The following is a 14,937-nucleotide window of genomic DNA, read 5'->3' on the forward strand; positions in this document are numbered from 1 at the left end:
TATTTAAAACAGATAATGACGGAGAGCGATAAACTTGTCTGGGATTTTCCTGGAAAGTAAAAATGAATCGATTGTTGAGAACCCAGTGAAAGAGCACCTGGAAATACTTTCAAGACAAAATCTCGCTCGTGGACTTTTCAATGGAGAAACGCCCACATGATGTGCAACCATACCGCGATGGGTATTTCAAATGTTGAGTCTTTAAGTTTTGATGGCGCTTACAACTTTAACTTTACATACGGGAATTTCAAGGAAACCTATCATATATGATGTGTTACAAATAACCTCAGTGGGCGCCCTCTTCAGTTGTCGTCACGGTGTATGCATGAACGAATAGCGTAGTGCTTCTATCGGGCAGATGAACTTTATTTTAGCCTTTGATCGCCTACATTCATCCGAAAATCAATCATTTTCAAATCCGTTTAGTCTCTGACGACGTAAAACCAAGCAATGATATATTAGATATATTCTGCTTATGTAAAAAATTGATGAACTCTAGGTTTTTTCAGGCGGTTTCTCTTGCCCGCAAATTCATAAAATGTCGTTCGTGATTGTACAGCGAGAAAGCAATGCATCTGAATTGGTGCTCTTAAGCAGTTTTAGATATCAATGCCCTGAAGTTTACAAACCCGCAAGCAGAAGAATATATTGCAAGCAGTATTTAACACGCTATTTGAATACGCGCTGGGTGCGCGATTTTCTTAATCAACATCACAGAATGCCTGGCCCACTGCCAGACATATTAAGTCCTTTTACAGACAAGGAACCCTTGCATGTGGTCCGTTCTTCGATGTATGGATACACGCCATGATTGATCTGTTCGAAGACTGTGAAACCTGATGGCAGAATGGTGTATATTATGAACGACTTGTCTCACAAAAACGATTCAGTCAGAAACAGCTTAAATAGGTAAGCACAGTCGGATAATGGTTTCCTCTAATTATCATACAAACACAGTCAGATAATGGTTTCCCGGCTAATTCTCACATATCGGCCTCACCTAAAGTTGCCCCAATGTATGTTTTAGAAATGGGTATAAACTACGTTTATTCGCTAGCAATGAAATATTATGTGTCGTTTGTCAAAAACTGGGAAATATGTGTATTAGCTTATACCTTCGCACGAGCGCGGAACGCCCATGTTGGCTAGATTTATGAGAGTACGCGGACTGTTTCTGAAAAAGTGCCCGTTCGGTGACGGCGCCAGCTACCGTTCACTTGCCGATAGCCACTACACGAGCCAGACGGACCAGCCGCCTTTTTCAAGTTGTGCTAGCGGTAAGGCTGACATCCCGCATGGGAAGACTGGGAACCTTTATGTAGTGACCGAGTCTACGGTTCACAAAATATGATACATTAATTCGTGTCTAGAACAGTTTTTTTAATATCCGCGGGCTCTTATCTCGTAAATTGTACACTTTAGAATAAATATATGAGGCGACGAACGAACGCCCCCGGATAGATTGTAGATTTTGCAGCGCGGTAAACAAATTGTCGATATGGTAGTGTATTCAGTGAGCGAGATGACATATGAACGTTTGGTATTTCAGTGTGCTCCTCTACCTATCAACAAATTTCTGTGAGTGCCTTTATCCATGTTTGCCGTCCGCGTGCTGATAGGTTTCAGGAAGTTTTCAGAGAAAATTAAGAAAACAAACACAGTGTTAACACTACTACAAATAAAAATATTATTCTTCCAAAGGAAACCAAGTGAAAATGAGTTAATGTTAATACATTTGTGTTTTTTCTGGATCTTTATTTCTTTTTTCCCTGGCTGGCTGGCTGGTAGGTTTTAAAAATTCCAAGGACGGCAAACAAAGAATTTTCTTTACTAGATAGTATAGCTTATATGGACCTTATAACCATCGAGCCATTCGATCCCATTATGATACACAATAAGGGCGTGTAAAACCACACCAAGCGACGGTATACCACGAGATTTTGACCAGTTCTCGACATACGTGCACGAGCGATAGCCAGCTAGTACATATATGAAGTGGTCAAAATGTCGTTGTATCTCCGTTGCTGAGGTGGTTTATAAGTATAATATCAAATTGACATTTTGGCATGGAAACATCAAAAAGGGAATTCTCTCTAGCTGAACGCTGGTGCCTGTTCAAACCGTGCTATACTGTGAATATAGTTATTTCCACGTCTCGCGACCTATCCGATCGTAGTATTTGCGCCATCAACATACTGGTATGATATAATTATGGCTATTAGCCTAATGCACTCACTACGCCTGCAAACCAATATGAAACTATCATTCTACTGTTAGCGCACCCTACCCAAAAAGCTAGAGGGAATTTTTCATACTGGTAAGGGATTTTAGCAAACTAAACCCTTTGCTGATAAAACGTGCAACACTCTATCGCCTCAAATCGTTTGCGACTACCAGGTGTTTTTCTTCGCAGGGAACAGCACGTTTCGCGCCTCTTTCCTTCGTTTTGTAATCTGTCAAAACAAAATACACGTGTTCTTGAGAAAGTGCCCTCCCTTAAATAAAATATAAAATTTATGAAACGTTCCTTCAATAATTTACATATTATGTCTACGTTGAATAACTATTAAGTGTACGGAAGATGCCATAGAATTACTACTAGTAAGACACAAGTTTTGATGTGTTTGTCCACGAGAAAAACACAAAAATATCGTTCAGGTTATATTATTCAGAAAAAAAAAACATTTTTTTTTTTACTTTCAGTCTGGCAGCATTTGGGAACTGCTGCACTGAGTCCCCTAAACACCATTATCTTGAAGATTAAAAAGAGTAACTTACAGAAACTCGCATGTAAATGTTCTTGTATCAGACAGATAGTTGTACTGAGACTGCGCAGAATGATTCAAACTGGCAGAACATAAAATAGGGAATCCCGTAGGGTGCCAAAATCGATCGCAGCCCCTTTCCTTTTGGTATTGTTCCTTTCTCTGAGTTGTCTCTTTTTTTTCGAGATGCACCAAAATAAAGGAACTTAAATTGCATATATATATCAGTACGAAAATGAGGACTATCTAATTCCGTTCCCGTGGGGGCGCTGTCACGAACATTCCACAGTGTCCGACATGCGGAATCATCAAGTCGAAGAAATCCTTTGCAATTACATGTATGTCAAAGATTGTTCAGATGAGAAACACCTCGGCAGACATCTCCTATGCCAAGTTTCAGTCCTTTCCAGATATCGTTGCAACAAGAAGAAAAACTGCCGAAATGTTTTCGACATACCCTCTCTGTCCTGTACAGTACTTTCGATCAACTTTCCTTGTGTAAATTTGTGCGCAGTATTAAAGACCGGCTGCTGTGTCTCTGAAATTTTCGATCTCGTCAAACACTACCGGTCAATTGCGTCGGCTTTGTACATGGAACGATCTCGTTTCTAATATCACATCGGCAAAAAGGGTCTGGCAGCCAGCCGTCATCTAGATCCTGGACGCGGCGCCTCCTGAAGATGACGCCACCCTGCGAGGATGCTGCAGAGGGTTGGCCGCCGCGCGGGACGACAGCGCCCTCGGCGACCTGGCCGTCGCCGAAGCGCCGCCGTAACCCCTGTGGAGCGACTTGGGTCTCACGTGGTAGATGACGCTGTCCTTGGCGTGCTTGACGACTTCCACGGACTTGAGGTTCTTCGGAGCCTGCCGATAGAGGGTGTCCGTGCCCGGCTGAAGGTCCCTGATTGCGCCCCACTGACGGAAGAAGAGCACCACGACTACAACCCAGATGACAAGTACTACGGTTAGGAAGAAGGCCTCTTCCACGGTCAGGTAACGGCGTAACCTCAGCCTCTGGGCGTGTTCTGTGGTGCAAAGAACGAGACAAAAAACACTTCAGAGAGTCAGTGCCAGCGCAAAACATTCGCAGGAACCAAATCGTGTCCGATCTCATGCAAATTAACGGTGATGATGATGATGATGATGATGCAAATAATATTAATGAGGAGGGGAGATATATATCACTCTACGCATGCTCGCAGTTACATCATTTCTCGATAACGTGAACGATATACTTGTTTTATTGTAGTTTAAATGGGCCGGGTACGAGGCTGTGAATGGGACGGTCCCGGACGAGCTAATCACAATTAGCTTCTAACTTCGATTCTTGCACTGATTTTGATTGCAGTTTATTTAAGTTTTTGCGCTCTTACTTACATTTTCAGAGATTCAACTTTCTTCTCTTTTTGTTTTTTCTGTGAGCACATTATTCCCACTTTAACATAACCCCTGAGAGAAAATTTTATTTCACGTTAACAATTTAATGTACACGGAGACGCCTTTCTCGTGTAGCAGTTAATGAAGTTCGACCCCCAGGGATCTCTGTTAAAAATGAGACAAACTGCTTTGGATGCCCATTAAGCTATAGATAGCCGCCATGATATACTGATAAAATCCAATAAGTTTTGGGAAAACACGAACCTCGCATTAGGGAATTAAACCGCGGTAGTAATTTCGTGACACCGGCTCGAGAGTGACAGCCGCCGGGAAGTGTTCTGTCAACAGCGATAAATCAAGCGCTAACTTCATTAACAGCAGTGTAAATACGTCTGTTCCAGTACGAGACTTTCGCACACCTTGAAGGCAAATAGTTTTAGCTTAATCAAAGATGGTTAAACAAAAAAATCTCTCGCTGCTTACTTAGAAATATTAGGTCTTTCTCATTGGCGTTGTTTCAAGAGCCTTTCTTCCCCGGAGATGAGTAAAGTCAAAGTGTTTGACTGTTTTTTTAGGCGAGCTGTCTCCCTTGCACTCAATAACTGACTTTTGAACGAGGGTGAGTGAAATCGATACCGTAGCTGGCGTCTTCTAGCGCCAAGATCCTTCCACTTAGTTTTGAGGGGGAGGAGGACTTAAGGACTGGGGAACACAATAACAAAGCCACTGTAGACAGTCTGAAAGTACCAGTGGCCTTTGTTTGTTCGTATGTCACTTCTTCAAAATTCAGAGGTACATGTACTGTCAAACTAATAAAGGGATGTTTCTCATTCAGGTTCTAAGATTTAATTAGCACATACTGTCCGGAATTGGCTTGGCTTGTGCATATTTGAGCCAGCATGCCAGAAATGCAAGTTTTAAGTTTTAAATGTCTCTCACAAGAAGCTGCAGAAATTTATAAATATTATTCTTTTCACTAAATGTTTTATCATTTTTACACTGGTCTATTCACTGGTCTGTTAGTTTACCAGACACAGAACACCACCTAATTTCTCTGACGGGCCAGTTTCATGTTATGGTTGACCACAGGGTGGTGGCTGAAGGTACGGCAAAAGCCGTCCCTCACTGTGCAAGAATGTGCGACTGAAGTTTCTAGTACGACGCGGATACACCTGTGGGTGGGTGGGGGGAGTAACGGCGATGCATGGCCCCACACCGACGAACTGTGTCGGAAGAATGATCAAAATTGCATTGGTTTAGGTCTCAAACTATAGCAAGACAATATTGAGAATTCCTAAATGACTGTTGATATTTGAAATTCAAAATGGCCGCCATGAGGTGAAATTGATCCTTTATATGTCTTGTCAAATTAAAGAGAACGTGATTTGACATTTTATTGCCTTTTATATCTGATAATACATTAAAAGAACCCACTGGCAAGTTCAGAGAACGTTCTCTTCAGTGCATGATCTGCAATCCACCCTTAGGAAACCCGTAAACCTTTACTTGCGACAATAAATAATGTCAACAATTTTATGAGCCGTTAAGTTTTTATCGCAAAGGTCAGGCAAGGACAAATATATCTAAAAGATTACAAGTCAGGGGTAATTGGCCTTTTATCGTCACATACAAGTTCACTGTTGCAGCAAACAGCGTTACAAGGTATACGTGAATCAAGTATTTCACGACCGGATGGAGATGAACAAATCAGTGTGCGCTGACCGTGCAATACCTAAATTTCCGGGGATATTGCTCCAGGCTCCCTTCGCTAATGAAACACGTTTTTCATCTCGCCAAAGCGGTCGAACTATCAAAGCGAACACGCCGATACAGCGATGACTTTGACAGTTTTAATTAACAGGTGGTTGCTCAACTGCCCATCACCCTGATAATTGTCTTCTCGTCAGGTCGGGAGATCTTGGCACCGCGCCAGATCACCTTCATCGGGACGACCACGCTTTCTGATTTCGCAATTTTTAGCGGCAAGGGGAGATAATTTGGTGCAAAGTTGACTGCTTAAATAAATATCTTTCAGAATCAAAATATTTTTATAAATTAAATTGAGTAATTTAGAGATTGAGTGATGATTTCAATAATAAGTAATAAATACCCGCATAGCTGTTTTTACGGGAAATTTGTCGTCTTTGTCGGCCCATGTCAATCTATTAGACAAGCGCGGGTTCCCGAGATCATATTGAAGACCAGGTTATCTCCAGCGATTTTGATGTACATTGTAAAAGTGGGAACTAACAAATTCATGTGAATTTTTTTTTGTTAGCGCTCTATCAAAGGGAGTCAATATCAAAGACAATACTTCACGCGGGAAAGCGTGGCACAGGTGATCTGACATACGTCATCAAGTTTTTATGTAAATACCACGGCACTTTATGTAAATATATGACAATGATATCGGGTATAATGGTAGTAATAAGTATTCATTAATCGAATAATTGAAATTGGATTTTCGTAATTTAGGGGCATTTTAATCGTTGTTGATGTAAAGATTAACATTCAAAATCGACTTCATTTGACCTTCGTGGTGATTTGTTATACAATAAATAAACTAGTAATCGACAGATAAATTAAACAATTCACGCTTACTGACGTCATATGAATAATATAATACTTGTAGAGGCCTCTTTAATATCAGTCGTGACACCGAGGCGATTAAATTTTAGAATTATTTTTCAAAAACAATATGTTATTAATTGTTTTCTTTGCAAACAATCTACTCTGGTTTCGCTTGAAGGCTTAAGCAAACTCAAAGACTAATCAATCTGACGGAAGACTTCAACCATAAAAAAATGAATTATTGCTTGTTCAGTAAGTCCTCCGATGGGTTTACCGACGAGCACATATCGCCCTTCCTACCTTGGCGCCATAGCGGATAAAGCTGCAGATCCCTGCTTATGAACTCCGCCCTCTAACAGTGATAGATGGGTAAACACGCCTGAAATTCCGAAATTCCCACTGTGAACAATTTCATTTTTTGTCTCTGGCGACATCGAGAAAACGTTGTTTTAAATCCTTCTTATGCAAATTTCCGAAAATTTACTGCCTCCTAGGCATGTCATCTCATCCCTGGGCAACTGACCTTCATGTGCGCTTCGAGACGACGCGAAGGTCGGGAGATCTATAACGGAAATCACTTGTTACACCGGAGAGAAAATTCCAGCGGGACCGCGGAAACTGCATTCTGATAGAAATTGAAATCAGCGCTTGCTCTTTCTAATGTTGTTTTTTTTCTCTTCATGTATAATGACTTTGGGAAGCAACAGAATACGTTGATAAGCGATTACGGTAGCAGAGGCGTCACTCTATGTTCATATTTGTGCAGTATGAAGATAAAGGAGATATTCTGATATTACGCAGGTACGACGTCGCGATCAACGGAAATCGAAGCGTGTTATTAAAACAGTGTTTTTGTCCCTCTAAAATTCGAAAGCAGGCTTGCTTGTCGTTATTACTTGTGGCGAAAGTTAATAAAGAAATAACAGCGTAGTTTTATGAGAAATGATGTTCTTGACGACGGCAATAATTTAGACACATGGTTTCAACCGAATGATTGAAAAATATTGCATTTTTTTTGGAAAAAAAAATCGATATCAAAATCACAACAGGTGTGAAATGAATAATTTAGATTTATTTGAGCCATAATTCACGCGCTACTCTGTGAAACGTGGACTAGCCGATTACTCAACACTGGCAATGGCTGATGTAGCGATGGGTATGCCTTAATGATGGCATGGCACACTTTAAACATTTGCATACTGATTTTGCTGAAACTCAAATTAAAGGGAGGCGGTCGTCGGAACTGCGCTCAGAGGTCGCTAGCGACCCCTACGACCGATGTAAGCATATCTAAAAGTGCGTCGGCGATCGTTGAAAGTTAAAACATGTCTGTCATAATGTACATCGTAAAATTTAAATGTTACAGCTATGTTGACATGATGCATCTATATATAGGGCATGAAATACATTGTTTGTAAACAAGAAAGTCGCACATGCGCAGTAGCGACGACCGCTTCCCTTTAAGTAGATGCCTTGAAATATTTCCATAGCATGTTGGTTACCACATGCTGACGATGTGAAGCCGACTCATGAGACAAGTGGAATAAATCGTTGTTTTATTGGATCAATGTCATATTTAATTAAGATCGTCAATGTTGGCAATTGTTTTTTCAAGGTTTAAACCTTTCAAAGAAACCACGGCCAAGAATGATTTACAATACTATGTGTACCATTTCGGAAAACTAATTTCAAATTACGAAATTAAAATCACAAAAAATTCCACGAAACGCTGTATGCAAACTACAGATTGTTACTTATGAGTTTTTTCGGAACGATTTTTATCTGCACTGGCTCAAGGACAAAATTTGCTGAAAAAATAATTTTGGGAAGTTCACGTTCATGTTGATTGCGAAAAGGAACTGTAATGGTTCGATGTAGGCAACGAAATTGGGCACTTTGACAATGTTACCGATTCTGTAGTTGTATTGGTCATTTTTAAGATCAAACAGCTAGTAGCAAAATGAATCACTTTCAAAAACACGCCCTCTTGAAAAGGACCGATCATTCCCCGTATGAGCGCACGTCACTTACGCTTACAAAAACTATTCGTGTACTTTGACACACTTTATCATAATATGGAATTCACTTCTGCCAGAAGTTTATTTGTCGTGGAAGAAGTTTATCATTGTAATATTGTAATTTTCAACACTTCTCAACATGAAGTGACATGTTTCTCTCGCCACAATAAAAATCTCTGGAATTCACAATTCCCTCAAGAAGTATATTTCGAGGCATGTCATTGTATAACAATATAGAAAGGTGTCCGTTATTCATATTTAAGTTTTAGATTTTGACAGCGTATCATAAGGTAATTGTTTTGAACTAAGGCAAAATGAGCCACAGGGAAGCGCATGTGTGAAAATACCATGTCTGTGAAAAAAATTCGAAATTTAATACTTTAATCAAATTTGAACGCATGTAAGTTAATTATATTAGTCAAAATGTATGAATGAAAGTGTATTTGAGTCGAAAAATCATGACTATTTCATCACTGACTTCGCAACCATCATTGCTTTGTTATGCAACGTTGTGTTGAAAGTAACTTTGCATTCAATGAGCGAAGCATCTTTCCTGAAAGTAACGCGACACCGCCACAAATCGATTGGAAAGGCGACACTGTGATCAATTTTGTCGCGTAGGACATTGTTGCATCATCTGATCACGTCGAGACTCTGACAAATGGTACTGATCCGTGCGAGAGAGCGCGGTACCGTCGCAAAGAGTTTGAAATATCGGGGGAATTACTGAATGAGCGGATAAAAATGTTGTGCATCAAATATATTAACAGACAAGGCCGATCTGTAAAAGATGACATGTATACCGCCAAGAGTTAAAAGTTCTCGACTCCCTCTGCGCATCTCTGCGAAACCTTTGACCCGTTTTTGAGATAAATCGGAAATAGAACGGATGACGCTTGGATCAAACTGATTTCTTCCACTAATACAATTGCAAACCGACAATAATATGGGTAATACTGTCTTAGAGGGGACGACCTTATTTTGAGCAGGTCGCTGTATTTACTGAAAGTCTGGAAGAGAGAAGAAAGCAATTTTGTCTAGAGTGACAGCGTCACACGATGTAACCACGAAGCGTCCCTGCGGATACCATTTCTGCGTTTTCGCTGCGTAAAAACAAGACAGGAGAACGGAAATACTCTCGACCTTTGCTAACGAGAGGGGCACAACCGGGATTATATCCGTATCTCGCGGGAGAACCACTGTCGTGCCGAGACTAAGTACCTCGCTGTCTGCTTGTTATGGATATTTTTTTCCTGCTGGGCTGGTAAAGAAAGGGAGCGAAATAACAGCATCAGAATTGTAATTGAGTCATGCCTGCCATTTATTGGCGTTTTCCCTTCTCACACCCACCTGCCCCGTGGGTGTTTCTAGAAAGTGACAGTCAGGAGCGGATATTTCCTGATGGCTCACAAGACGATCGCGACAGACAGACAGAGTCAAATTTCTGCCGTGCCTGTTTTCTTTTACAGCTACATAGAGACGCATTGAACGTGTCTCTCGTAACCCGGTTCTCAGTAGTACAATAACTCGTTACTCAGACTTTTCCATGGTAACGTGGTCTCGTTTTTCTTTGGACCTGTTCTAAGTGTGTATCTCTGTCGGTCTGAAACCTACCTAGATCTTCCTTACTACTCACAATTTCTACCTCCACTGCTCAGTAAAGGTGTCTCTTTCACTCTTTATATCCGTCTGCCTGTCTGTCTGTCCGTCCGTCAATCAGTCTGTCTGTGTATTTCTGTCACTCCGCGTCGGTCTCTGCCTGCTTCTTGTTACTTCCCGCCTGTATTTAGCCATTTACAGCTATCTCCGAGTCTGTGTTAATGTCTATTTTACCTCCCTATCCCTTTTCTGTTCCTATCTCGGTCTTTGAACCAATGTTCACTGCGAACTCTAAGTCTCTTAAAGCCTTTAACCCATCGGCTATATTTAATATGGTATGTAACATTGACGTGCTATTCAAATACTTTTGCCATTGAATAATGGGTATATCCAGTTTTCGCGACATCACGACGGTGCGCCACATCCTCAAGTTTTTGATTATTTAACAACAATTCCTGGAGAGTCATTATACGTGAGAGAATGACAGCAATAAAACACCTGGCAGAGAGAAGAAACGACAAACGCCGTTCCATAAGCAGAAATGTGCAACTATCATCAGATGATTCCCGGATCAATGCCACACTACTCCCCTACTCTACATGCAAAAAACACAACAACAGCAACAAAAAACAAACAAACAAACTGATATTACAACCAAGGCAGCCTTGTGCAAAAAGTAGAAATTCATAAGAATATAGCAAGCAAAGCGTAATTGATTGTGAATCGATGCTCCATGTCTATGTTAAAATATGACTGAACGAGGAGTTGTGCGCCCTCTAGAACGACTGTCTGCACTGCCCTTTTCACAGCGATAGAAATTTGAAAACGTTAACGTATGCATGGGTAAACATCAACAGGAACAGTTTTCATCAAAATTAATTCTTGGCTTAAACAGGAAAGTTAAAAACCGTCCCTACGTTTTATTCAGTCGCTGGGAAAGTCTGTCGGATGCACAATTCCTGATGTGGTGAAAAATTTACAACACGGTACTACTCGAGCATGCTCAGTTGAAGGTTGTTGTGTTAAATTTGGGAAGGATTCGGGTCAAAGGTTAAACAAGGTTCACTGGAGTTAGTAGCTGATTAGTTATATGTTACTGTGACACCCTTCAGAAGACATCGAGTAAAACTGCGGTTGTTTGGCTGCAAAAAGCGCAACGCAAAACTTGAAGACATTTTTTCCAAGCTAAATATGAATGCGTTGGCGGGAATTTTAAGCAAGGGCGATGTCTCCAATAGGGTGTCCCAGTAATATTCACACAGTATGCAAATCTCCGTCACGCATGATTTTGCCAGGCAGCCGATGCCGAATTATCAAGGATCAAACGAAAGCAAGCATTCTCGTTGATGGCGAGGGGGTTAGTTATGAGTACTACAGGCAAATCTCGAGCACTCGAAACGAACCCAACCAGGAGAATGAGTATTTGATCACCTCAAACCGGAAGCGGAAGTAGGGCCATCTTAGCGGTCAGTTAGGCGAATTCTGGCCAATATTTGTTGTGTCGATGAAGGCATGGGCTGGAGCCATTTTGGCCCGAACGCTGCGTACGGAGATTGCTATGGTAACCAGCCACATGGACATGACTCCTACGAGAATTATAATCTCTTCGGCTGTCATTTCTTTTTGTTCGGGTGGATATCGATTCCCATCGTATTCAGAGTATGCATAATCGTCTACAGCTGGAACAGAAGAGGTAATGGTAAAAAATGGGGCTGATGGAAGAAAATTAGACACTGTTGGAAGATGCGTGAAAATACATGTGCAGTGTCTGAAAGATAAGAGAAAAACCCGTGAAAATGAACGAAACAAAAACTGCATAAATACTATAGGCCGAAAGCGTCACATTACAGTCCGCATCAATACGCCATACAGACAAATCTTCAAATGAACTAAAAACACATTAGGAAGCATGACAAAACACAAAAAATCAGCCAAGCTTTCACATCAAAGTATGATAAAATCATTTCGACTGCAATTTATCTATATTGCTTGAAAGACCATTGAGGTGATTCTAGTCAACATGATGACATCAAATGTGTATCGTTCTGTTTTAAAGAGACAGTAGCTGTAACTTTTAGTGATATTTTCATTATTTTTGTTCCATAATTATAAATTCCTCATTCGTCTACCAAAATATGTTTAAGTAAAAGGTATAAGCATTGCAAACACTTTCTTTCGTGAACAAATTCACTGAGTCTGTTATTGTTTTTTCACATATGAATTCAAGTCCGCGCTAGTACGTAGGCGTCATCAACGTCAAAAGCATTGGGCAAATACACATGTACGCACAGGCTTGTTAACGAGTCGAACATTTGCCATTTCAACGATTTCGGTTGTAAAAGGCGAAATTTCGTCCACAAAAGGAACAGAACGACTTGAAAATACATCTAAAGTACTATCTTTTGGCCCTTCATAGTACCCTTCATATTTTACCTGAATTTCGCCGTTCCCGTTAATAAGTCAAGAGCAGTTTATCACACATAGTAAGTCAGCCATATTGGATCTGACCGAAAATGGAAACTAGTATAAGGGCACTATTATGCCAGCACTAAGGCTTGTGCGAATAGACGAGAATGTCTCACACATAATGTAAACCAAACCCATCGTGCGTAAGGATAATCTGTGAAATTTGTTCATCAAATATGAAGTATTACTCTAAAATCATTAAAAACTCATTTCGACGTTAAGACTATGGATCTACGAATTCGTCAAACTATATCCGTGCTTGAGCAGCTCATTTTCTAGCAAGTAAACAGTGAGCGCAGTCTTTCAACGTATGGAAATGCAATCAACACAACTTTCCATGTAACTCAGACAAATCAGACCATTAGCAGTTAGGTCATGTTTCTTATTCGGTCTCAAACTTAACTTGTTTTCCTACCAACCACCACACTCTTAATAATTTTACCAGACTCACTTTAGAGTTGCAAAGACGTCAGAATAGGAAAAGCCGTGAGATATACCTAACTTGTGCGTCTGTCGCTTCTGACCATAAATTTGAGCTATAGTGCAATTGGAAAAATATCGGTAACTTTCTATTTAAACATAGCATTGAAGCAACCTGGAACGTTCAGAATCAAAGTACTTACGAATCGTATCTGTAGTAAACTGCCTTGATTCGCTCGGGCCGCTGTTCCCTTCCTCGCTGACGGACCACATGTAGACGAGGTAGTCCGTTGCCGGGTGAAGATCCCGCAACACGTACGAAGTGTAACCCTTGTCGAGATCTGTTATCGTTTTGGAGTTCCCGCCAATTTTGGAGTGTAGCAGCCCGAAGGCTTTGATTTCGTCTCGGTCTTGTTGAACATCCCAGGATACAACGGCGGAGTCTTCTATGATGTTTGTGATGGTAATGTTATGGGGAGGAAGAGGCACACCTGTAATACAGAGAAAACCATAACATAAATATTTAACAAAACTGACCGCCAGTGTAGGTTTGCCAAAAAATATTGGCCCAGGGATATAACACCCACGCGCGCGAAAGCGACTGCTGTCTACGTTCAACCATATTTTGTGAAGTTTTTGCTTGTGTTCCCTGCTGTTATTCGTAGTCGGATCTTTTGACACGCCATCTTCATGGGTTTCACTTACAAAGTACTAGTTTGTCAATCTTGAATGAGCGGCTGTCGAAAATTTAGGACAAACATCATATCTACATAATATCAGCACAACTATGGCGGTATATAAATCAACTATCACCCATTTTTTTCCTTTGAACAAAATCGTCTCAAACCTGGTCGTACAACATAAACAATTCTGCGAAGACAAATGTTCTGAACAAAAGGTTAGCACTCCATTCATAAAATAAATTCTATCTGTGAATGTAATTATTCAACGTGATCTTATGACACAAAAATTACTTAGTTTGCAAGCTCGTAGAATATTTTACGAGCCTATACTCCGCAACCTGATGGCAGATACATCCTATAAACGAATTCCAATTAGTAGCAATGGGAATTAAAATTGACATATACGCCTAAGATGTCTTTAATCTCAGTTCATAGTGACGGTTATATGGCAGTTCGCAGAAAAGACTTTAAAAATAGATCCTTCGGTCTCCTCAAACGTTATAGGACGAGTAGATGCCAGACAAGTGAGTCAGGTATTTAGTAACCCATATTGATTTACCGGGAAAAAATCTGTTTTACTCGGAAGTTTTGCGACTACCGCCGTGAACTGAACTAAATCGCAGTACCTTTTCCTTGTACATTTTACGTACGATAGTAGTAAACTACTTACGATCGCTTCAAATCTGTCTGCAGTAAGGAAACTTTGCCAGATATATGTATGTATGTATGTATGTATGTATGTATGTATGTATGTATGTATGTATGTATGTATGTATGTATGTATGTATGTATGTATGTATGTATGTGCATGGTGTCGTGCGTTTGATATATATATATATATATATATATATATATATATATATATATATATATATATCACATTTGTCTTTCTGATATATAAATTACACAATCATAACACCGACTTTCACGGCAAAATTACAACAAAGTTTACATAACCTCATCTGATCCAGCGCCATTCGCCATTCGCTGACACAATATACTAATAAAGCTAAAACTTTTTCGCTTTTAATGTTCTGA

The 14,937-nt window shown here is 40.3% G+C and overlaps 1 protein-coding gene across 1 annotated transcript in view; it reads right to left on the bottom strand.

Annotated features, from left to right (window-relative positions):
* Nucleotides 1-2,498: 2,498 nt before the first annotated feature.
* LOC139137240 (fibronectin type III domain-containing protein 5b-like) overlaps nt 2,499-14,937 on the bottom strand; it is a 79,070-nt gene continuing 66,631 nt past the window's right edge. Inside the window, exons 2-3 of the mRNA XM_070705230.1 lie at nt 13,420-13,707; nt 2,499-3,790 (exon numbers count right to left, since the gene is read on the bottom strand). Of these exons, the coding sequence (XP_070561331.1) occupies nt 3,417-3,790; nt 13,420-13,707 (662 nt within the window). The 3' untranslated portion in view covers nt 2,499-3,416. The remainder of the gene's footprint in view (nt 3,791-13,419; nt 13,708-14,937) is intronic.

Source organism: Ptychodera flava, chromosome 7, assembly GCF_041260155.1.
Source record: "Ptychodera flava strain L36383 chromosome 7, AS_Pfla_20210202, whole genome shotgun sequence".
Classification (NCBI taxonomy): domain Eukaryota; kingdom Metazoa; phylum Hemichordata; class Enteropneusta; family Ptychoderidae; genus Ptychodera; species Ptychodera flava.